Here is a 21,344-nt window from a genome sequence, read left to right on the forward strand (position 1 = left end):
ATGTTGAGATACAAGAGTATCAACATCGAACAGTGACAAATCCACAGGCACACAAAAGGCAGAACAGAGTCAAAAGTGGGGGAGCAGCAGGACGAGTAGCAGTGGCAAGCAGAGAGCCATCATACACCGAAGCGAGATGAGAACCCATAGCAGTGACAGAAGCAGCAGGACCGTCGGGATGACTGTAGGTAGCAGAAGACTCTTTGTTACGCTTGATGCGCTTGATAGCAGCAGTAGCTTTTGAGAAATCCTTTTCTAGAATACCACAGAACTGTTTCCAGGACCTTCGCTTTGCAGCTTGCACCAGGGAGCGAAACTTGCGATGCGCAATTTTGTATAAGGACCATTTTTCAACTTTGACAATACCAAAGGCATGCCTCCATTGACTATAAGAGTGATCACGTACAGTAGCAGCATCCTGAATTTCTTGCGTCCAGTACTTCTTCCAATGGCCAGGACGACCAGATTTCACACCAATAGAACTATCCAGAGATTCATACAAACATTGATTCAAAGAATCGTTGAGTGCATCAATATCTGGACGAACACCAGGAGGAGCAGACACCAAACCAGAAAGAGTACCAACCAGAGGAGCAACAGAAGATCGAAAGGATTCACGGAGTAAGCCCAAAGGCTTCTCTTTCGTCAATTTCGAGAGCTTCCATTGACGCCGAGGAGCCAGAACAGAATCACCAGGAGCCACAGTGTCATCGAGAGGTGGCACATACCCGAAAGTAAGTGACATCAATCGATGGTCAGAACCAAGAGACAGATCAGACTCAACCACCAGTTGAGGATTCACCAAAGCAACATCACCAATATTTGTCAAAAACAAATCAATGATACTACTCAATTCTTGTTGCTGCCGAAAAGAAGAGTACGTCGTAACACCAAAAGCCAAAGACGCATTGAGTACAGACAAGCAGTGTTCATCAAACCAAGGTTTGAGAGCATTACCACGAGCATTAGAGATAGCATCACCAGTGAGAGAACCCAACCGAGCATTGAAATCGCCACATAGAATAGTATCCCTAGTCATAGGTAATGAACTAAGGGCCGAGAGCACCTTATCAGATGATAAGGGTGGAGGTAAGTATACACAATGGACCGTAAGGGAGCCAACCTTAAGGGACAAAGTATGCGGATTATAGGATGGGAGTTGATAGACAGAGTAAGGACAGGAAGGAGAGACAAAAGCAGTAATACCACCAGAACCACGGTTGAAGGCACCAGGTACTTTCGAACCGTAAAGATGGTATTGGGACCAATCTGTAGGAAAAGAGCCAGAAGTTAGCCAGGTTTCAGTAACCAGCAAGACATGAGTATCCAGGACATGAGAGAGAACATCGTGAATCACTGATTGACGAAGACCATTGGCATTCCAAAGAGAGAGAGAGACAAATAAGGAGTGGACAGGGTTATCATTTTGGGTATACAGTATCGAGGACTCAGTGGTGGAACACATTATTGTTCCATAGCAGAATCTTCATTGCGGTCAGCCTTAATCTTGCGACGGAACAAGAAGTTAGCCCTCTTGGGTTCCTTCTTTGCAAAGCGTTGAATGGCATCACCAACAGAAACAGAAAGGTCTTCGTCACAAATCCAGCCTTGCTCAACAAAGTACTTACCAACACCACTGACATTCAGAGGACGTAGGAAAGCTAAGGTTTGCAGACACCGAGCAGCAGTAAATTCCATGATCAAAGCAGTACGTTGATCCAGAGTCAAAGAGTCATACTTAGGATCAGCTATGTTAGCAGGGTCCAAAGGGTCAAAGTCGAAGAAGAATTCAGCCTCACAAGCCTCCAAAAGTGCAGTAAAATCCTGAACATATTGCACATGCACCAGGATGCCAATAACATCGGATGCTGGGAAACAGATGTCAAGCACACGACCCAAATCAACGCCGGCTTTGCGCAAGAGAGAGCGAACTTCAGAGCGTGCAATCTTCTTAGATCTACCAATATAAACATATTGGTAACCTTGAGGACCTTTACGAGCAGCAGTTGTAAAGGCGCGACCAATAGCAAGACGCTTCTTAGCTTGCTTAGCTTCAGTAGCAGGATCAGGAAGAGTAGCAGCAGCCTTTGCGACATTTGCATAGCTAGGTGATTTAGTAGCCTTAGTATTCATAGAGCCAGTAGTAGTTTTGAGGGTTGACCCCTCTACCGCCGTGGGCCGACTCGAACCAGAGGGGACCACGTGACCGGAGACTGCACCCTGCAATTTTTGAATTGCAAGGTCCTTGTCCTGTAAAAGTTTTTTCAACTCTGAATTCTCTTTTTCCAGAGTATCTAAACGAGCAAGAAGACCATCATGTTCGTTGACGCGAGCAGTAACCGAGGTAAGTTGTTCTTGGAGCTGATTAAGAATCATTTGAAGCTGATTCATATCCATACCCTGTAGATTGGTGGCCATGACGGAGAATATTTTTTTATAAATTTGAAAATTTTTTAAAAAAATATCAAGGAGGTGTTCGACAAATTTGAAACTATAACACAATAACTGTTACCAAAGGCAAGCAAAGTTGTGTAATTTCGAGTTGTTGGAGTTGGTAGTTATCGAGGAAATACGTTTTTTCTAGTCTGGAACAACTTTTTTCCGAAAACGGTGGCAAAAAGTGTTGAAAAACGGAAAGAGATGCCTGGGGATGTAGCTCAGTTTAACGTTGATTTTTATTATATACATGAATTCAATGGGCACTCGATGGGAGCATTAGCCTAGAATTCTAGAAACAAAGAGTAGCAGGTACAAAAAACCCTTATGAGGACACTAACGAAGAAAAAGGGAAAAAGGAAAGTGTGGTAGTTGCAGAGGATCGGCATGAGTACTGGTATTGTTGATTTGATCTGGAGGAATGACCAACGGATGGGAACTTTGATAATTACTTACCACCGTGGCATCGCACCGAGAAAGCAAAAACAACAAACGTTCATCAATGAGCAGAAAACCAGAGCGATCCAGGATCTGGATCTGGTGGGATCACAGCCAGAGGATGCACAAGGCAATCAATGGCATGCAACAAAAGGAGCAAAGCAGACCAAAAGTACGGTGGACCAGCTGAAGCTTTGTCTGGAAGACAGTTCAGAGCATGGTCAATGCGATGTACACCAGGTGGAGCAGGTGGCAAAGCATCAAAAAAGGTACGATCCAGAGCACGACATGTCAGAAAGTGATCTCGGGAGATAAACTCACCGGTAGTGCACGGACATTCTTCACGCATATTGGTGAAACGTCCAAGACGCCACCGCACAAGACGACTACGAGCAGATCGACCAATAGGCAGATACAGGATGGGATCTGGACGAGAGACAGACGGACGACAAGCACGAAGGAGAGTCTGAGCACCAGAAACAGCAGCAGCAGCAAGTTGACGATCTACTTGATCTTGCCAATACGAATCAAAGACTTCAGTAAGACCAGCAGTGGTGAATGGCGGCGGATCAGGCAGTGTTAGATACAACGGGTTTTGACAGATAAATCTGTCTAGACGAGTGTACAGTAAACCACGACGAAGCAGAACCAACAAGCAATCATCAGGGAGAGTATCAGCACGAAGGGCATAACGTGTTGTCAGAACGTTATATCGATGCTTCATGCTGGGAAGACAGGTCAAATGTTTGGCAACATTGTACCATGTACTACCAACAAACATACCAACCAATCGATTTTGCAGAGCATCAAGAGCCTTGAAGTCACGGAAAGAGAGATGAGATATAGCTAAGCCGTATTCCAGTTTGGGACGAATAAAGCTTTTATACAAACGAGCACAAAGCAACAGAGAAAAACCATTTCGATTGACACCAACCGAATTTAACAATGCCATTGTCTTGATAGCACCAGAAGCACGCAGATTGAGAATCCCAGGGGCATACAGACCTTTATATCTAAACGGCATACCAAGATACGTGAATTCCTCTACCACAGGAAGAGGTTCACCGTATAGAGACAATGGATGACGAGTAGAGGCAGTAGGAGCACAAAGTACAGCACATTTTGATGGTTTCCACCTGTAGCCAAGAGAGAACGAGTGATCTGAAGCGATATCCAACATGGTTTGCACATCAGTACGAGAGCCAAATATGGCCACATCATCAGCAAAGAGCAGGCTATTCACGCAAACACTAGGCATCCCAGGTGGTGATACCATAGTACCGCGACTGACAGCAGAACGAAGAAGAGCAGGCAGAGAGTTGATGTACAGAGAGTACAAGTGAGGGCTGAGCACTGAACCCTGCAATACGCCAGTAGCAGGCGAAAAGGGAACAGAGGTGTGATTTGCAATCAACACAGACACGAGTACATCATCGAACATGTGGATGAGCAAACTGAGAACTGAACGAGGCAGAGAAGAACGAGAGAGAGCATCCCAAATCACTCGACGATCCACGGTATCATACGCTGATTTGATGTCCAGGAAAGCAACCACAGGATAGTGGTGATGGGTGAGGAAGTAGTCGTGCATCAAGTCATGTAAACAGAGGGCTTAATCCAGAGGACTACGCTGTGGGCGAAAACCACCTTGAGCTACATCAAGTGCAGGCGAATGTTCATCGAGAGCAGGCATCAGAGAGAATTCGAACAATTTACGCATCACCGAAGTAAGCGAAATTGGACGAAAGTTTGCAGGATCAGATACATCACCTTTCTTGTAAATGGGAAAGACTTGAGCATGTCGCCATAGGGCTGGTGTATACGACCACTGAGAGCAGAGTGTAAAGAGCAGAGACAATACGGGTGCAATGTCAGATGCTAGAGCCTTCAGCATTTCAGCTTTCAAATGATCAGGACCAGGAGCTTTCCCATTTGGCAAACGCTTAATGAGGGAGACAAGTGTATCAGCATCAAATAGACCCAAATCAGCGGTGGACACATCATAAGGCAAATCAGAGAAATTGGACGGAGCAGCAAGGCGAGACGCATTATTCAACAGGGAGCCATCATAGACAGAGGCAAGATGGGACGCCATTGTGTTGACAGAGGCAGTTGGACCGTCTGGATGACTGTACGTTGCAGAGCATTCCTTGTTTCTTTTAATGCGCTTGATTGCAGCAGTAGCTTTCGAAAAATCCTTTTCCAAATCAGAGCAAAACTGATTCCACGATCGACGCTTAGCAGCTTGTACAAGAGAACGAAAACGCCTGTGAGCAGCTTGATAGAGATTCCATGTTTCGACTTTGGCAAAACGACTTGCCCACCTCCATCTACTATACATAGTATCTCTTTCACGAGCAGCATCCTCAATTTCCTGTGTCCAGTACTTTTTCCAGTGGCCAGGACGACCAGATTTCACACCAATTGAGCTATCCAGAGATTCATACAAACATTGATTCAAAGAATCGTTGATTGCATCAATATCTGGACAAACACCAGGGGGAGCAGACACCAAACCAGAGAGAGAACCAACCAAAGGAGCAACAGAAGTTCGAAAGGATTCACGAAGCAAGCCCAAAGGCCGCTTTTTCCTCAATTTCGAGAGCTTCCATTGCCGTCTAGGGGCCAAACCACCAGAGCTACCAGAACCAAGAGTATCATCGGGAGGGGGCACATACTCGAAAGTAAGTACCATCAGCCGATGATCAGAGCCAAGAGACAGATCAGATTCAACCACCAGTTGAGGATGTAACAGAGCAGCCTCGCCAATGTTTGTAAGAAACAGATCAATGATGCTATGAACCTCTTGTTGACGTCGAAAAGTTGTGAATGTGGGTGTACCAAATGCTAAAGACTCATTGAGAATGGAAAAAGAGGACTCCTCCAGCCATGGCAGTAGTGAGGTACCACGAGGATTAGCATTAGTATCACCCAGTAGAGATCCAAAGCGAGCATTGAAATCACCACAAAGGATGGTATCACTGGTTACGGGTAACGAGCGAAGAAGCGAGAGCACCTTATCCGAGGATAAGGGTGGAGGCAGATACACACAATGAACCGTAAGGGTGCCAACCTTAAGGGACAAAGTGTGTGCATTGTAAGATGGAAGTTGAGAGACAGAGAAAGGACAGGAAGGAGAGACAAAGGCAGTAATGCCACCAGAACCACGGTTAAATGCACCAGGTACTTTAGAGCCATAGAGGTGGAATTGAGACCAGTTAGTAGGGAAAGAACCAGAGGTTAGCCAGGTTTCAGTGACAAGCAGTACATGAGTGTTCTGAACATGATGGAGAACATCATGTACCGTTGATTGACGTAGACCATTGGCATTCCAAAGGGAGAGAGAGACTTGAAAGGAGTGGACTGGGTTGTTATTGGGAGTATGACTAGTAGCTATGTTACTCATTAGAGTTCCATAGCAGAGCCATTGCTGTCATGATCGTCCTTTTGACGCTTGAATAAGAATTTAGCCTTTTTGGGCTCCTTCTCGGCAAGACGACCGATAGCTTCAGAGACGGCTATATCTAGCTCTTCTTGAGAGATCCAGCCAGCAGAGACAAAGTATTTGCCAACGCCACTAACGTTGAGTGGACGAAGGAAAGAGAGGGTTTGCAGAGCACGGGTGTTGGTGAATTCATAGATCAATTGCTCACGCTCTTCAATGGCAAGATCAGCATATTTGGGATCAGCAATGTTGTTGGGATCCAAGGGTTGAAAGTTTTCAATGTGATCAGCTTCACATTTGCGCATACAGGCGAGAAACTCCTCTACATATTGGATGTGGAGCAAGATGCCAATGACGCCAGTGGCAGGGAAACAGATGTCTAACACACGGCCAGTATCAATACCAGCTCGGCGAAGTTGGTAACGAACCTCAGAGCGCAGGATTTTACCAGAGCGGCCTAGATACACATACTGGTATCCTTGTTGACCTTTGGTGGTGGCGGTTTGGAACATACGACCTGCAGCAAGACGTCGCTTGGTAGTACGGGCAGGGTCACGATGTTGGGCACCTTTACGGGCAGCAGATGCGTAGCTACCTTGAGTAGCATCGGGTTGGTGAATAGTAACAAGCTCTTGGGTTGGTGTTACCTGAGAGCTGGATTGAGCACCTTGATTGGTGCGGCGGGATGAGAGTTGGCCCTGTAATTTTTCAATTGCAAGGTCCTTGGCCTGTAACTGATTTTTCAATTCTCCATTTTCCTTTTCCAAAAGGTCCAGGCGAGCAAGGAGATTGTCATGTTGCTGTACTCGCTCGGTGAGAGAGACCAGTTGTTGCTGTTGTTGTTGAACAGTTTGGATGAGCTGATTCAAATCCATAGATTGCTGATTATTGTTGAGCATGGCTGAAAATATTCTATCAAACTGTGGAGATTCAATAAAATATGAAAAAGATGTCCAACAAACTGGAAGTTATAACACAATGTACGTTGACTAAATGCAAGTAAACTGGTACAACTGAAGGCTAGTTGGAGTGTTTGTTGTCGAGATAAACCGCTTTTATAGTGAGGAAATACTTTTTACCGGGGGAAGGTGGCAAAAAGTGATGAAAAACGGAAAGAGATGGGGATGTAGCTCAGGCGAAAATTTATGGTTGTTTATTGATTACAATGAATTAGCAATGTAAAAAATATAGACTTATATGCATGCGATCTTTGGATCATTAGTTGCAAGTCCTGAGAAGCGACGTACAGCAAAAAAGCTTAAATTGATAGTTTGATCTCCATGCAGGAACAACATGCAAGTGTCCAGAAAAGGGAAAAAAGGTCCTAAACTAAAAATTAAACTGGTAAAAAAGAAGTACAGGCAGGAAAAAGGAGTAAAACAAGTGAGATAAAAGGGTAGAGAATAAGAAGCTATGGTGTATGAGACATGCAATTGAGGATACCTCGATGTTCAGACAGCAGCACAGACAAAATAAACCCACAGACCTCAGTGGCACAAAAAAAGCAAGAAAAAAAGGAGAAAACGAGGCATTTGCATATAGCAAAATGAGTAGAGAGACAAAGACCAAACGAGAAAGAAGCAGAGAAGGAGGACAAAGTAAATACAGACACTACCATAAAGGCAGCAGAAACAGAAACAATGAGAGTGGGAATGAGAGAGCAAAACGATTTCAACACCAAGGTGTCAATCAGTTATCAAAAGGCTCTGACATTTCAAGATCCTTGGTAGCAGAGAGAGTGGGGGAGACAGCATAAGCCAAAAGAGAGGCAGTTTCAGCATCATGATGCAAGAGGTAGCCAAGATAACTCAAACGTTGTTTCTTGGCTAAACGCTCTTGATCAGAGGATCGGGATGGTGGTTTAGCAGCAGCAGAGGAGGAGGAACGAGCAAGCATTTCTTCTTTCAAAATGGCATCAAATTGGGCTTGGTTGATGCGATCATACAAAAGAAAAGAACGAGCAACAGAAATACGGACAGAGCGACGGACAAAAGACAGCGAACGAAGGCAGCGAAGGTTTTCGACCTCAATGGCCTTTTGGACACGCAGATCACGAGAGAGAGAAGCAAATTTGGGATCTTTGAGATTGACTGGATCACATGGATCAAAGTCAATCAACGGAGAGCAGCCACGACCATGTAGATGCATGGCTTTGGTGAGGGTGAGTACATAGTCATTATGAACAAGGAAAGAAATCACATTCTGTACAGGATATTGAATATCCAGCACACGAGAGTTATTCAATCCTACGCCTTGAACAAGGCGACGCAGCTCAGAAAGACGACGGCGGACAGGAGTAGCATAGTACACAAATTGATAACCAGATGGTATATCACTTTGAGGAGCAAAAAGACGAGCAAGAGTAGCGGATGCCTTGGTGGCAGATGGAGGAGGAGGACGAGCAGCAGGCTTCTTCTTACGCTTTGCACCTGTATTAGATGCAACGACGGCAGCAAAAGATGGTTGATTTCCTGGAGACGAAGAGGTGGCAGAGGTAGCATTGGTGCATGTAGTTGATGCTGGTGCTGTTGTGGTGGTAGTAGTGGCAGGAGGTGGGTGGGATGATGATGGTTTGGGAGCCAGGCTAGTTGTAGTACCAGTAGCAGCTGCAAGTTGGGCTTCGAGAGCGTGACGATCAGCTTCAGACTCTGCCAGGGCTGTTTTTAACCGCTCAATTTCGACATGGGCGGTTTCCAGACGAGCTAAGCGATTTCGAACCTCAATCATAAAGGTTGAAAGTTGCTGTTCACTCGCTGGAGAGGCAGATGGAGGAGTTGTTGTTCCAAAATCAGTTGAGATGTTGATGATATCAACTGATGTTTGTGGATGATGGTGCTGAGAGGTTGGAGAGAGTGTCATTTTCTTTGTTTTCAACTGTTGAGTGAAATCTACAGCGAAAAAAGGTGGAGATCTTGAGGAACTTGGCCGTTTTTGACCTGGAGAAAGAGAGGACGCAGAGCTTAATGCCTGGTTTACTTTGGTGTCGTCTGGAATGGTGTTCTGGCTATGTATTGTATGGATTTGTAGAGTTGGAGCAATTTTTTTAATATTACTGGGCTTCAATGTATTAAAAAAATTGGTTAGCGGAAAGAAAGGTGGGGATGTAGCTCAGGCGAAAATTTATGGTTGTTTATTGATTACAATGAATTAGCAATGTAAAAAATATAGACTTATATGCATGCGATCTTTGGATCATTAGTTGCAAGTCCTGAGAAGCGACGTACAGCAAAAAAGCTTAAATTGATAGTTTGATCTCCATGCAGGAACAACATGCAAGTGTCCAGAAAAGGGAAAAAAGGTCCTAAACTAAAAATTAAACTGGTAAAAAAGAAGTACAGGCAGGAAAAAGGAGTAAAACAAGTGAGATAAAAGGGTAGAGAATAAGAAGCTATGGTGTATGAGACATGCAATTGAGGATACCTCGATGTTCAGACAGCAGCACAGACAAAATAAACCCACAGACCTCAGTGGCACAAAAAAAGCAAGAAAAAAAGGAGAAAACGAGGCATTTGCATATAGCAAAATGAGTAGAGAGACAAAGACCAAACGAGAAAGAAGCAGAGAAGGAGGACAAAGTAAATACAGACACTACCATAAAGGCAGCAGAAACAGAAACAATGAGAGTGGGAATGAGAGAGCAAAACGATTTCAACACCAAGGTGTCAATCAGTTATCAGAAGGCTCTGACATTTCAAGATCCTTGGTAGCAGAGAGAGTGGGGGAGACAGCATAGGCCAAGAGAGAGGCAGTTTCAACATCATGATGCAAGAGGTAGCCAAGATAACTCAAACGTTGTTTCTTGGCTAAACGCTCTTGATCAGAGGATCGGGATGGTGGTTTAGCAGCAGCAGAGGAGGAGGAACGAGCAAGCATTTCTTCTTTCAAAATGGCATCAAATTGGGCTTGGTTGATGCGATCATACAAAAGAAAAGAACGAGCAACAGAAACACGGACAGAGCGACGGACAAAAGACAGCGAACGAAGGCAGCGAAGGTTTTCGACCTCAATGGCCTTTTGGACACGCAGATCAGGAGAGAGAGAAGCAAATTTGGGATCTTTGAGATTGACTGGATCACATGGATCAAAGTCAATCAACGGAGAAGAGCCACGACCATGGAGATGCATGGCTTTGGTGAGGGTGAGAACATAGTCGTTGTGAACAAGGAAAGAAATCACATTCTGTACAGGATATTGAATATCCAGCACACGAGAGTTATTCAATCCTACGCCTTGTACAAGGCGACGCAGCTCAGAAAGACGACGGCGGACAGGAGTAGCATAGTACACAAATTGATAACCAGATGGTATATCACTTTGAGGAGCAAAAAGACGAGCAAGAGTAGCGGATGCCTTGGTGGCAGATGGAGGAGGAGGACGAGCAGCAGGCTTCTTCTTACGCTTTGCACCTGTATTAGATGCAACGACGGCAGCAAAAGATGGTTGATTTCCTGGAAACGAAGAGGTGGCAGAGGTAGCATTGGTGCATGTAGTTGATGCTGGTGCTGTTGTGGTGGTAGTAGTGGCAGGAGGTGGGTGGGATGATGATGGTTTGGGAGCCAGGCTAGTTGTAGTACCAGTAGCAGCTGCAAGTTGGGCTTCGAGAGCGTGACGAGCAGCTTCAGACTCTGCCAGGGCTGTTTTTAACCGCTCAATTTCGACATGGGCGGTTTCCAGACGAGCTAAGCGATTTCGAACCTCAATCATAAAGGTTGAAAGTTGCTGTTCACTCGCTGGAGAGGCAGATGGAGGAGTTGTTGTTCCAAAATCAGTTGAAATGTTGATGATATCAACTGATGTTTGTGGATGATGGTGCTGAGAGGTTGGAGAGAGTGTCATTTTCTTTGTTTTCAACTGTTGAGTGAAATCTACAGCGAAAAAAGGTGGAGATCTTGAGGAACTTGGCCGTTTTTGACCTGGAGAAAGAGAGGACGCAGAGCTTAATGCCTGGTTTACTTTGGTGTCGTCTGGAATGGTGTTCCGGCTATGTATTGTATGGATTTGTAGAGTTGGAGCAATTTTTTTAATATTACTGGGCTTCAATGTATTAAAAAAATTGGTTAGCGGGGATGTAGCTCAGTTTAATATTGGTTTTTTATTTATTTACAAATGTAGTCAACTGCGGAATCGGTATGATCATATGTTGCAAGACTAACAGTGATTCGGCGGGAAAAAGCATGTTTAAATTAAAGGTTGAGGGGAGCTGCTAAAAGGGAGGGGACCAGTAAAGTAAACGGCATCAAAACCCACCAGAGAGGAGGAGAAACAGAGGGAGGAATAGCAATGGCCGCGCCGCAAGACGGGGGAGACGAACAGGACTCAAGGTAGAAACCGGCCAGACGCACCGCAGCACACCTAAACGTGCAAGCACAAATACCGAGTAACATGCCAGGTTAGAAAGGCGGAAAATATGGATGCGAAGGTGGGATTCGAACCCACGACCTCTCGGCATACTCACTGCTTCCGCATGAAGCTCTAACCAAGTGAGCCATTCAAGCATCCATGGGGATGTAGCTCAAATGGTAGAGCGCTCGCTTAGCATGCGAGAGGCACTGGGATCGACGCCCAGCTTCTCCACATTTTTTTTAATTTTTTTATAGAAACCAAAGCTACACTCTATAACGATATAGTGTTGATAATTTTTTTTTTTGTTTTTATTGATTACTATTACAAATCGATTTTGGTTTTGTAACTGAATCTCTCTTTTTTTTGTTGTAAATTGCCTACACTATCGTATAAACTACGTTTCACTGCTTACTATATTGGATTCTACTTCTGTTACTACAAATTGACATTAAACTCTTAAATGTTTCTTATATTCGAATATACTCTGGATCCTATTTCAAGAATGACAAATCAGTTACTACTCAGCCTCGTATCATTTTGACAGATATATTCAAACTCTTAAACATCTCTCTTTCCTAATGGAAGCACACAAATGGGAAGCAACTCCACATTACCCATCCTTTCATCCTCTAGTAACATTATCAATATCATCATTCACCATCTTTTAACAACAGATATAGCTTTCCAGCTATAAAAACTGTTCAAGCTTTTAGGATTATTAAGGGTATCAAAACCAATTATAGAAGGGTCAGCCCTTCATTACAAATTATAGCATATAGAAACAGAATTCAGGACACATAATTCATAAAATCAATTTAATATAAATATTCAATTGATATCAAACAATAAAAGATCATCTTATTCCTACTTGAAAATTATATCTATATAGCTCTATAGCTCCTTGACTTTGTTATTTCATTGAACTTATTAAATATAAGATCCCTTTGAATCCTTTGTATACATTAACGCATTGATTCATTGTACTTTATTGGTGAATTCGTAATAATAAGTCGATGATAATAATCAGTTGTCAACTGTATCTAAAACGAAAGCAAAGAGCTTCTTTATTACAGGGCATCTAGCTTGCTTAAATATGGTAGATCCCTGGTCAATGACTACTACGTTGAGATGGTATATAAATAGCAGGCCACTGGGGCCTTATGGATTGTTGGTATAGCTTGTTGAGAGGCCACCTAAGTCGATATGTTTCATGTAGTGTAGGTGGATCTCGATATCTTGACATTGGGGAGATTGAATGTATTGTAGTTCCTGAGGCACCTGTGCACACACAATTGACTGGACTTGTAAACATAGATGTGATGTAATACGATAAACATCATCTATGCTGCTACACTGTAAAAGGTGGCTTGAGGAGAAAGTGAATGTAGCCTAAGATGCATGCCTGTATGCAACATTTATCTACTATTATCACTTTATTTACACATCTCTTTGTTTGCTTTTATATTCTTACTACTGTAGGGGGAAAAACTGTCCCGTTCGTTCAAATAATCTTGACTTTTACCCAGTATATTGCCAAAACTCAGAAAACAAAGCTACCCCATACTGCGTTCGATAGAACAGCTTATAGGAATCACAGCAACATAAGAACCTTATGGCTGGACTATATTTTAATCCCAGTATAACCAGCTAAAGTGAGACGCGGCAAAAATGTTAGGTGGGTAATTCTAGATGATATAAAATGGTTGATATCTTTACTTCCAATAAACGTATCGAAGAAATCTAAAAAACTACCCGCGGTATGCTCAGGGTATTTAATATCCCAGGAGCATTCCAAAAGTATAAAAGAAGCTAGTTTTTTCATATTTTTTCTTTATTTCTTTGCTTTCTTATTTTTTTTTTTCAAAACTTTCATTATGCCTGCTCGTTTAACACAAAATTTACGCAACATTCTCCAATCTTTGCTCCAACGTGGTCGTTCGTTCTCAAAGATAAAAAAATTGTATCCAGGAGTGGGTAACTCTACTCTTACAAGGCTCAGAAAACTATATTGCCCTGACCCAGCTAGACCTCTTGGCGGAAGACCGAAAAAACTTGGTGCTAAAACTATGTCCCTAGTGTCAAGAGGACTTCGATCAGGTGCTTTAGATAATTCCCGAGCAGCACAAGAAAGTTTAAGATGGATGGGCCATGATATGTCAACTAATGGCATCCGCAAGTCATTGAGACGAAATGGACTTAAATCTCGTAGAAAAGTAAAGACCAATTTTGTTAGCAAGACAAACAAGCGACTTCGATTGGCGTGGGCTAAAAAGCATAGGCATCTTACTATTGCTGATTGGCGTCGTTGGGTGTTTTCGGATGAAACAAGAATAGACCTTTGGGGCTCAGATGGTAATTCTTTTTACTGGACGAATGGTGACCGAACCATGCAGCCTCATCAAGTCAAGCCTCAGTTGCAGGGAAATGACGGTGGGTTATGTTCTGGAGTTGCATAACAGCGGAGGGGCCTGGTTATGGTACTACCATTATTGAAGACGCAATAAACTCGGGCCTGTATGTCGATATTTCGAAGACATCATTGAACGACACTCTTGAGCACTTTGGGAAGACACCATCTGATGTGCGATTTCAACAAGACAGAGCAACACCGCATACATCGGGCATTACTAAACAATGGTTCACCGACAATGGGTTTAACCTAGACGAAGTTATGGATTGGCCACCCCAAAGTCCCAATCTTAATCCCATTGAACATGTCTGGCATCTCCTAAAGCTTCGTCTTAATAAGTATCCCACTAGGCCCTCTACAAAAGAAGAATTAGAGCGACGTATTAACATTCAGTGGTACAAAATAACAGAAAAAGAGTGCCAGAAATATATTGATAGTATGCCTGCCCGAATCAAGGCTGTCATCAAGAGCAAAGGTGGTTCAACTCACTATTAATGATTTTATAATAAAATGTACATTTTTCTATATTTATTTTTAACCAATAAAATCATTGGATTTTAGTTTTTGAGAAAGTTATAATTATGTATAGATAGCACTGGTTTCTCTCATTCAAACGATATATATTTCGGCTTTGTATACAAAGAAATGACCGAAAACTTGTGCAAAAAGACAAAATTTTAAACGAACGGGACAGTTTTTCCCCCTACAGTAGTTGGACAACTATAAACCTGGTGCTCATTTCTATAGACAAATCTGCTTTGGCTATTTATCTATATACTTACTCTATTATCACTCTTACTATTCACACTACATTGAACCACTTTGTAACAATATACGAGCCTTTCGACACTGTTACAGGCAAGTCAGTAGTAGTGTATACAGTTTTGATAAAAGAGTATGAAAGAGATAATAAATTAACCAAAGCAGATCTAACTATCAAATGAGCACTGTTAAGCACAAAGAATAAAAGAATTATCATTTGTAGCTTATAAAAAATGTTCGATATTATAAAAACAAGAAAAGACTTATTTGAATAAGATCAGACACAAAAACTAAAGATTTATTGATGAAGACAAGAGTTATTCTATTTATACTAAGTTCTGAATGCCAAAGTAGCAAATTATCTTGTACAACGCTTATCACATCTGGTGAACCTCAGCATTTAGATAGCTGAGATGCGCTTCAATTATCATAGCTTGTCCATGTTGTTGCACAACACAAACATATCTACCCATCAAGAATACCTTAATCTCTATAGACAGTTGTAGCCCTTCTGGCACAACAATTATCAATCAAACGGTTTCCAAAGCCACCACGGTTTGATGCTAAACGCGTTTTGCAAAAAGGGAAAAAAAGGGGGCATGGAAAAACGAGAGGGCGCTCTATCAGACGTCACGGCAAGTAGATTTGACCTCAGTCTTCTGCCGTGACAGCCGTAATTGCGGCAATTCAATTTGAATTTGTGTAGAGGGTGTTTTCGTGTTCAAAATTGACCTGATCTGATATCTTTTAAAATTTTTTTGCCAAATTTGACTATGAAAACTGTCATTTTTGCACCCAACTTTCTAATATACCTTTGGAGAGCTTAAGAGGCCGCATCGAATGATGCTAATTATATACAGCTTTTAGACTGAAAACAACGAGCAATTCGCAAAAACATGAAAACAGGTTTTCTGTTAATATGTTAAGATTTAGCATATGTAAGTCTTATGGAAAGAGCTTCCAATGTTGCATTCCATTCTTACAATCAATTTGATCTAATATGTATCATAGGAAAAGTCTTCATTTTTGAGGTGAAAAACGCGATCGTTTAATTTCTGAGAGTTTCCTCTTGCTAGAACTCATGAAAATATGAGAATTTTCATGGATTTGCAATGACCTAAAAAATTTTGAGATAAAGCATCAGTAAGCAAAGCGTATCAAAGGAGAGCGGTTTGGTCCTATTCCAAGCGTTCAAAACGCTTTGTAGCATGAGTTATTCGTGCCTGAAAATGACTAGATTTGGTTAGAGTTTGGCCTAAAAATAAGACGTAGTATGTTGTGTTGCCAAAGAATCAAGTAAATCACAGTTCTGCCTAATGTCCCTGATATTCTGTATTGTACAGAACTCAATTTCTTAGTTATCGACGCTTATATTCTAATTCTATAGGGCAAATCTCACTTTCTGAAATGCGCGATTACAGTAATTTTAAGACTTGAGCGTCAATGTTATTAAGCAAATTTGGATTCAACGACTTGCTCGGATTAAATGCATTGCTCGTCATGTCAGCAGGACGTCTCTGATGGTCTTTCACAACAGAGATACCATAGCTCTGCTGTGAATGAGCATGTAGAAGGTAAGCTTGATGAACATACGTAAGAATAATGAAGAATATAGTAGGTTTAATTCAGTAAGAAGAATCAGATAGAAAAAGTCAATGAAGGGCAAGTGTCTACTGCTATTTATATCTCTGATTCACGGATTGCTTACACACCCATCTAGAATGGTGTTCTCATGCTGAATTTTAGTATCCATCATCACTTATTATGTTAAGTGATAATTATTCCGGGTAAATATAGCTGATCAGTCTGAACACCTTTAGTTGCTCTTGGCAACGCTAATTACTTATATTCCATGTTTGCTATCTTTTGACATATGATGAATAGCTTACTGGAACTTGGCTTATGCGAATATCATGGTAAATATCTACATGTTGATAAAGCTTATATACATATGCTTCATATGTGCACAGGTTATTGCTGTATTCAAACTACGTTTTTTGTGATTCAGGTACCGTTATATGTGTGAATACAACAATTAAGCAGTTTTGACTGCAATGCTATCCAACACCCTTTTATCAATAAGTTTGCCATTTGTAATCAAATGTTTCCAATTTGAAAAAAATAGCATATTTCCTCTTCACGGGCACTACACACTTGGACCTAATGAAAAGGTTTTAGCAACAACATAGAACTTAGAATAGCTGTCGTCCTTTCTCGTAGTAAAACGCGTGGCACAGCTTAAACTTTTGCCGCACCACAATGAAGCAAGTTATCACCAAGTGGTTTTAAATACAGCGTTTTGCAACACCTCATTTATCGATCTAGTACGTGTAATCACTTGAAGTAACGGGTCTCGTAAAGGCTTTATATTCAGTTGACTCCGTTAGTTCTCGGCATCGCCTGAACAATAATTCAATAAACGGTATACTTTAGTGAAGCAAAGAACAATAAACTACTACTTTTATTATACATGCAACCAATATTAGTATATTTTTCAATGAAGTTCAGTAGGGGTATCTGCTCAAACAGCTTCTTTCTCCAAACATCCACATTAAAAAACTATTTCTTGTCTGACATCTGATCGCACTTTTGCTGCTTATTGTTGATAAGATATAGTTTCTGAATGCAGTGATACTATTTGACAACTTTTCAGTCGGGAAGCCATGGATTTCAGGTACATACAAGTGAGGTGTCATTCTCAAACTATATATCTCATCTTTGAACTGAACCGAACTTGAAACTAAGCAACCCAAAATTGGTAACGTCAGGTTTTTCTTTATGATACTTGATAAAGAGCCTCCATATATGTAATTGAATTTATAACGAATTCTCGGATACATTCACCTCATGACATTTATGTTTTGAATCAAGAGAAAGCACACAACATGTCACGGTACTGATGATATACATGCAATACATTTCATGTCAACTGACGCATGCTTGATGCTTGTTGTCACTGATTTGATTCGTTGGAAGCAAAGAGAGGCAAATAACAAAACACTTGGATCAAGTTCAAGCGCTCTACGTTGTTTGCATCAACAGCTTGGTTTTATTCAAGTATGATTCATTGAAAAAAAAAAAAAAAAAAAAAACTGCATACAGCATTGATTGACATGGCCCTGTATAGACTATGGGCAGATGGCTGATTTAGACTTAGTTTTTGAGCAATAAATCGACAACCATCGCTACAAACAGCAAATCAATTCCAACAGCCATAAATACGGTATACACAACGCCATAGATCTGTTTATCGGGTCAATGCATTGGTTTTGCTCTACCATTTTTACCTTTATTGTATCACTTGATAAGAAACAAGATTGGGTCACACATTTCCAGGCTGTGTGTGTACTTTGCGTGTGTATGTGTGTGTGTGTGTGTATGTGTGTGTGTGCGCCTCTGATTGCCGTGTATCGTTACACTTGCCATCAAAAATTATTTAACGGGAAAAATCAAAAAAAGCAAATCAAACTTAACGCTTTTTTCTCTTCTTTATTCATGGATTCAAAGGCTCCTCCTCAAGCAGGTGTTTTCTCTGGGCTCAACCCAACGGCCGTCAACCTAGCAAACCCAATCACTCTGTTTATCATTCAAGTAAGCACTGCCCATTTTCATATATGCAGACATGAATAAAGCTTAATTTAGTCTGACATGTTATTTCTAGGCTGTTATCATTCTGGTCTTTTGTAGAATCTTAGCAGTTCCATTAGCTTATTTAAAACAGCCAAGAGTCATTGCAGAGGTCATTGCTGGTATCGTGTTGGGCCCATCAGTGATGGGTCGAATACCCCATTTCAAGGATACCATATTTCCAAGTCAATCACTACCATTTCTCAACTTGATCGCTACATTGGGTCTTGTCTTCTTCTTGTTTCAAGTAGGCCTTGAAGTGGATTTGCGTATAGTGAAACGAGATTGGAAGCAGAGTGTGTCTATCGCAGTCGCAGGTATGGCTCTGCCGTTTGGGTTGGGCGCTGCTGTCAGTGTTGGGCTGTACAAGTTGCAAAATGAAAGCAACATTCCCTTCTCTAGCTTCTTGCTGTTTTTGGGTGTTGCGATGGCTATTACGGTAAGTTTTGAATAGGGTATGGTCTGTCGAGTCAACATGTGCTGAATGACACTCTATGTATTGATAGGCATTCCCTGTGTTGGCTCGTATTTTGGCAGAACTCAAACTGCTGCGTACTCGAGTGGGTGTCATTACCATGTCGGCTGGCCTATTGAATGATTGCGTTGCTTGGTAAATTTTGCACAGAAATGAACTTGTAGCTCTTTTATTGACACGTTTATTTAGGGTACTGCTTGCTCTTGTGGTGGCCTTGCTGAATTCCTCGGGTGGATTGGAAGCACTGTATGTGTTCCTGACCACTGCTGCTTTTGCATTGTTCTTGATCATCTTTATTGCTCCTCTGTACCGTCAGCTGGCCATTAAAACGGGCTCTTTTGAACACGGTCCATCGCCATTCTTGATGGCTGTCACCTTGTTATTGGTGTTGATCTCTGCATTTGTCACTGATATAATTGGTACGTTGTAATGTCTATATGCATGAAAGGCTTTATAGTTTGACAAGCGTATTGTTTAGGCGTGCATCCAATCTTTGGTGGGTTCCTTGCTGGCGTCATTATACCACATGACCATGATCTCGCCATCAAGATTACCGAGAAGATTGAGGATATCGTGAACATTGTGTTTCTACCCCTGGTAAGTGTGTTGTTTCTCAAGCGAAACAAGCAGACACTGATGCGCCTTGCAGTACTTTACATTGTCAGGACTCAAGACACAGATCGGCCTGCTCAACACAGGCGAAGTCTGGGGCTATGTTATCCTGGTCATCTTTTTAGCCTGCTTTGGCAAGATTGTTGGATGTGCGATTGCCGCAAGAGTAACTGGATTGACTACACGTGAGTCGTTGACGATTGGCTTCTTGATGAGCTGCAAAGGGTAAAAAAAAAATTAAAGTTGTAATTGTAACTTTATTTTAATCTAATGACTTTTTCTGTTACACACAACAGTCTAGTTGAACTGATTGTGCTGAACATTGGACATGATGCAGGCGTACTGAATGATCAGAGTAAGTGCCGGATGATGCAATCGCATCTGCAATTGTGCATTGCCGCTGATGTTCCCTCATAGTATTCGTGATTATGGTTGTCATGGCATTGGTGACTACGTTCATGACAACACCAACCGTAATGTGGTTGTACCCCGAATGGTATCAAAAGCTATCCGCAGAGCGATTTGCCAACCCAGAGTTTGAGCAAGACAGTGCAGACATCGACAAAAAGGACCCCAGTGTGCTTGGCACTTCCAAATTCGAGCCAGATCAGTATTTTTCTTTGGTGACCATGCTGAATCGTATCGATACAGTGCCTTCCATGATGGCACTGATTCGTCTCCTGAAACAAGATCCACTCACTCCTGAACACTACAACAAAAGTCGACTTGACATTCACGCTCTTCGTTTGCTCGAATTGACGCAACGCGCGTCTGACATCATGAAGATCCAGGACATACGTGAAACGCAAAAGCAAGACCCCGTGCTCAATGTGTTGAGAGCCTTTACTAGTTTGATTGGTATTGAGTCATTGCAAACTCGACTGGACTTCCGTACGCCATCAGAATACATTAGCGCTGTGTCAGATTACAGTGAATCCGTGTCGGCTGATATGATCTTGCTTCCTTGGGTTAGCAACAACCATGTTCCAGTGCAACCACAACAAACACCTCAACAAGAAGTGAATCCCATGGACCAACGCACTGCTGCAGACTGGAAGTCGTACCCAGTCTCTGACGCTGATTTTGCTACCAGTGCTTATTCCATGACACACTCCACTGTGGGGCTGTTTATTGATCGTGGGTTTGGACATGTTCAGGATGGAAATCCAAGATCACAGAGAAACTTCCAAATCATTGTGCCCATCACACATGGCGGTGCTGATGACCGTGCTGCCCTGATATTCGCGCTTCGTCTTCATGCCAAAGCGGATGTTCTTGTTCTCAAGTCAACACTTGATGACTCTTCCACGACCTATGCTACAAAGGAATCCATCCAACACACACTAAATACAGCCAGCGCATTGCACACATCAGATGACAGCTTGATCCAAGGCTTATTCACCTCCTCCGTTGTCTCGAGCGTTGTATTCCGATCTGTCAAACAGTCTGCCAATGTCTCTGAATACAGCACTTTGTTGGATAGCTTGGAGACACCTCTTGATAAGCACGACTTGGTTGTCTTGGGAAGATCTATATTCGCTAGCAATGCTGCCAGTCTACCTGCTTATACACCTACTCCATTGGAGGGCAGCTCTTCCTCTAGCTCTCCTTACAGCAGAGGATTCAAATCTGCGCTTGGTAATACAGCCTACCAAATCTTGTCTGCTGGCACATTGGCCAGTCTTGTTGTGATCCAGGCACCCGCAAGCGATGCTTTGCATCCTACTGAAGTTTAACATACCATATACATATTACTATCCCCCGTTTTTATTGCTATTAAAGTTTATTGATAAATC

The 21,344-nt window shown here is 42.2% G+C and overlaps 9 protein-coding genes and 1 non-coding gene across 10 annotated transcripts; 3 read left to right on the forward strand and 7 right to left on the reverse strand.

The window, feature by feature from the left end:
* Window positions 1–19: 19 nt before the first annotated feature.
* Window positions 20–1,039, reverse strand: ATC70_006916 (MFS domain-containing protein; the record flags this gene model as incomplete). Its single annotated transcript, XM_064826183.1, has 1 exon — window positions 20–1,039. One exon carries the CDS (start codon window positions 1,037–1,039, stop codon window positions 20–22), a length of 1,020 nt encoding a protein of 339 aa, XP_064676281.1.
* Window positions 1,040–1,464: 425 nt separating this feature from the next.
* ATC70_006917 (uncharacterized protein) lies at window positions 1,465–2,418 on the reverse strand (the record flags this gene model as incomplete). The annotated part of the gene is made up of 1 exon (XM_064826184.1): window positions 1,465–2,418. One exon carries the CDS (start codon window positions 2,416–2,418, stop codon window positions 1,465–1,467), a length of 954 nt encoding a protein of 317 aa, XP_064676282.1.
* Window positions 2,419–2,935: 517 nt separating this feature from the next.
* NRG1_2 (transcriptional repressor) lies at window positions 2,936–4,465 on the reverse strand (the record flags this gene model as incomplete). The annotated part of the gene is made up of 1 exon (XM_064826185.1): window positions 2,936–4,465. One exon carries the CDS (start codon window positions 4,463–4,465, stop codon window positions 2,936–2,938), a length of 1,530 nt encoding a protein of 509 aa, XP_064676283.1.
* A 21-nt stretch (window positions 4,466–4,486) lies between these two features.
* Window positions 4,487–6,204, reverse strand: ATC70_006919 (uncharacterized protein; the record flags this gene model as incomplete). Its single annotated transcript, XM_064826186.1, has 2 exons — window positions 4,487–6,151; window positions 6,196–6,204. The coding sequence occupies 2 exons, from the start codon at window positions 6,202–6,204 to the stop codon at window positions 4,487–4,489; spliced, it is 1,674 nt and encodes a 557-aa protein (XP_064676284.1).
* A 75-nt stretch (window positions 6,205–6,279) lies between these two features.
* On the reverse strand, window positions 6,280–7,218 carry ATC70_006920 (uncharacterized protein; the record flags this gene model as incomplete). The annotated part of the gene is made up of 1 exon (XM_064826187.1): window positions 6,280–7,218. One exon carries the CDS (start codon window positions 7,216–7,218, stop codon window positions 6,280–6,282), a length of 939 nt encoding a protein of 312 aa, XP_064676285.1.
* Window positions 7,219–8,008: 790 nt separating this feature from the next.
* ATC70_006921 (uncharacterized protein) lies at window positions 8,009–9,178 on the reverse strand (the record flags this gene model as incomplete). The annotated part of the gene is made up of 1 exon (XM_064826188.1): window positions 8,009–9,178. The coding sequence occupies one exon, from the start codon at window positions 9,176–9,178 to the stop codon at window positions 8,009–8,011; it is 1,170 nt and encodes a 389-aa protein (XP_064676286.1).
* Window positions 9,179–9,985: 807 nt separating this feature from the next.
* Window positions 9,986–11,155, reverse strand: ATC70_006922 (uncharacterized protein; the record flags this gene model as incomplete). The annotated part of the gene is made up of 1 exon (XM_064826189.1): window positions 9,986–11,155. One exon carries the CDS (start codon window positions 11,153–11,155, stop codon window positions 9,986–9,988), a length of 1,170 nt encoding a protein of 389 aa, XP_064676287.1.
* A 665-nt stretch (window positions 11,156–11,820) lies between these two features.
* Window positions 11,821–11,893, forward strand: ATC70_006923. The gene has a single exon. It is a non-coding gene; the product is annotated as a tRNA-Ala (tRNA).
* A 1,643-nt stretch (window positions 11,894–13,536) lies between these two features.
* Window positions 13,537–14,567, forward strand: ATC70_006924 (uncharacterized protein; the record flags this gene model as incomplete). The annotated part of the gene is made up of 2 exons (XM_064826190.1): window positions 13,537–14,014; window positions 14,122–14,567. The coding sequence occupies 2 exons, from the start codon at window positions 13,537–13,539 to the stop codon at window positions 14,565–14,567; spliced, it is 924 nt and encodes a 307-aa protein (XP_064676288.1).
* A 3,762-nt stretch (window positions 14,568–18,329) lies between these two features.
* ATC70_006925 (uncharacterized protein) lies at window positions 18,330–21,284 on the forward strand (the record flags this gene model as incomplete). The annotated part of the gene is made up of 8 exons (XM_064826191.1): window positions 18,330–18,425; window positions 18,496–18,900; window positions 18,968–19,071; window positions 19,126–19,355; window positions 19,415–19,533; window positions 19,586–19,773; window positions 19,845–19,903; window positions 19,966–21,284. The coding sequence occupies 8 exons, from the start codon at window positions 18,330–18,332 to the stop codon at window positions 21,282–21,284; spliced, it is 2,520 nt and encodes an 839-aa protein (XP_064676289.1).
* Between the last annotated feature and the right edge of the window lie 60 nt (window positions 21,285–21,344).

Source organism: Mucor velutinosus (genome assembly GCF_035048745.1).
Source record: "Mucor velutinosus strain NIH1002 chromosome Unknown tig00001549, whole genome shotgun sequence".
Taxonomy (NCBI): Eukaryota; Fungi; Mucoromycota; class Mucoromycetes; order Mucorales; family Mucoraceae; genus Mucor; species Mucor velutinosus.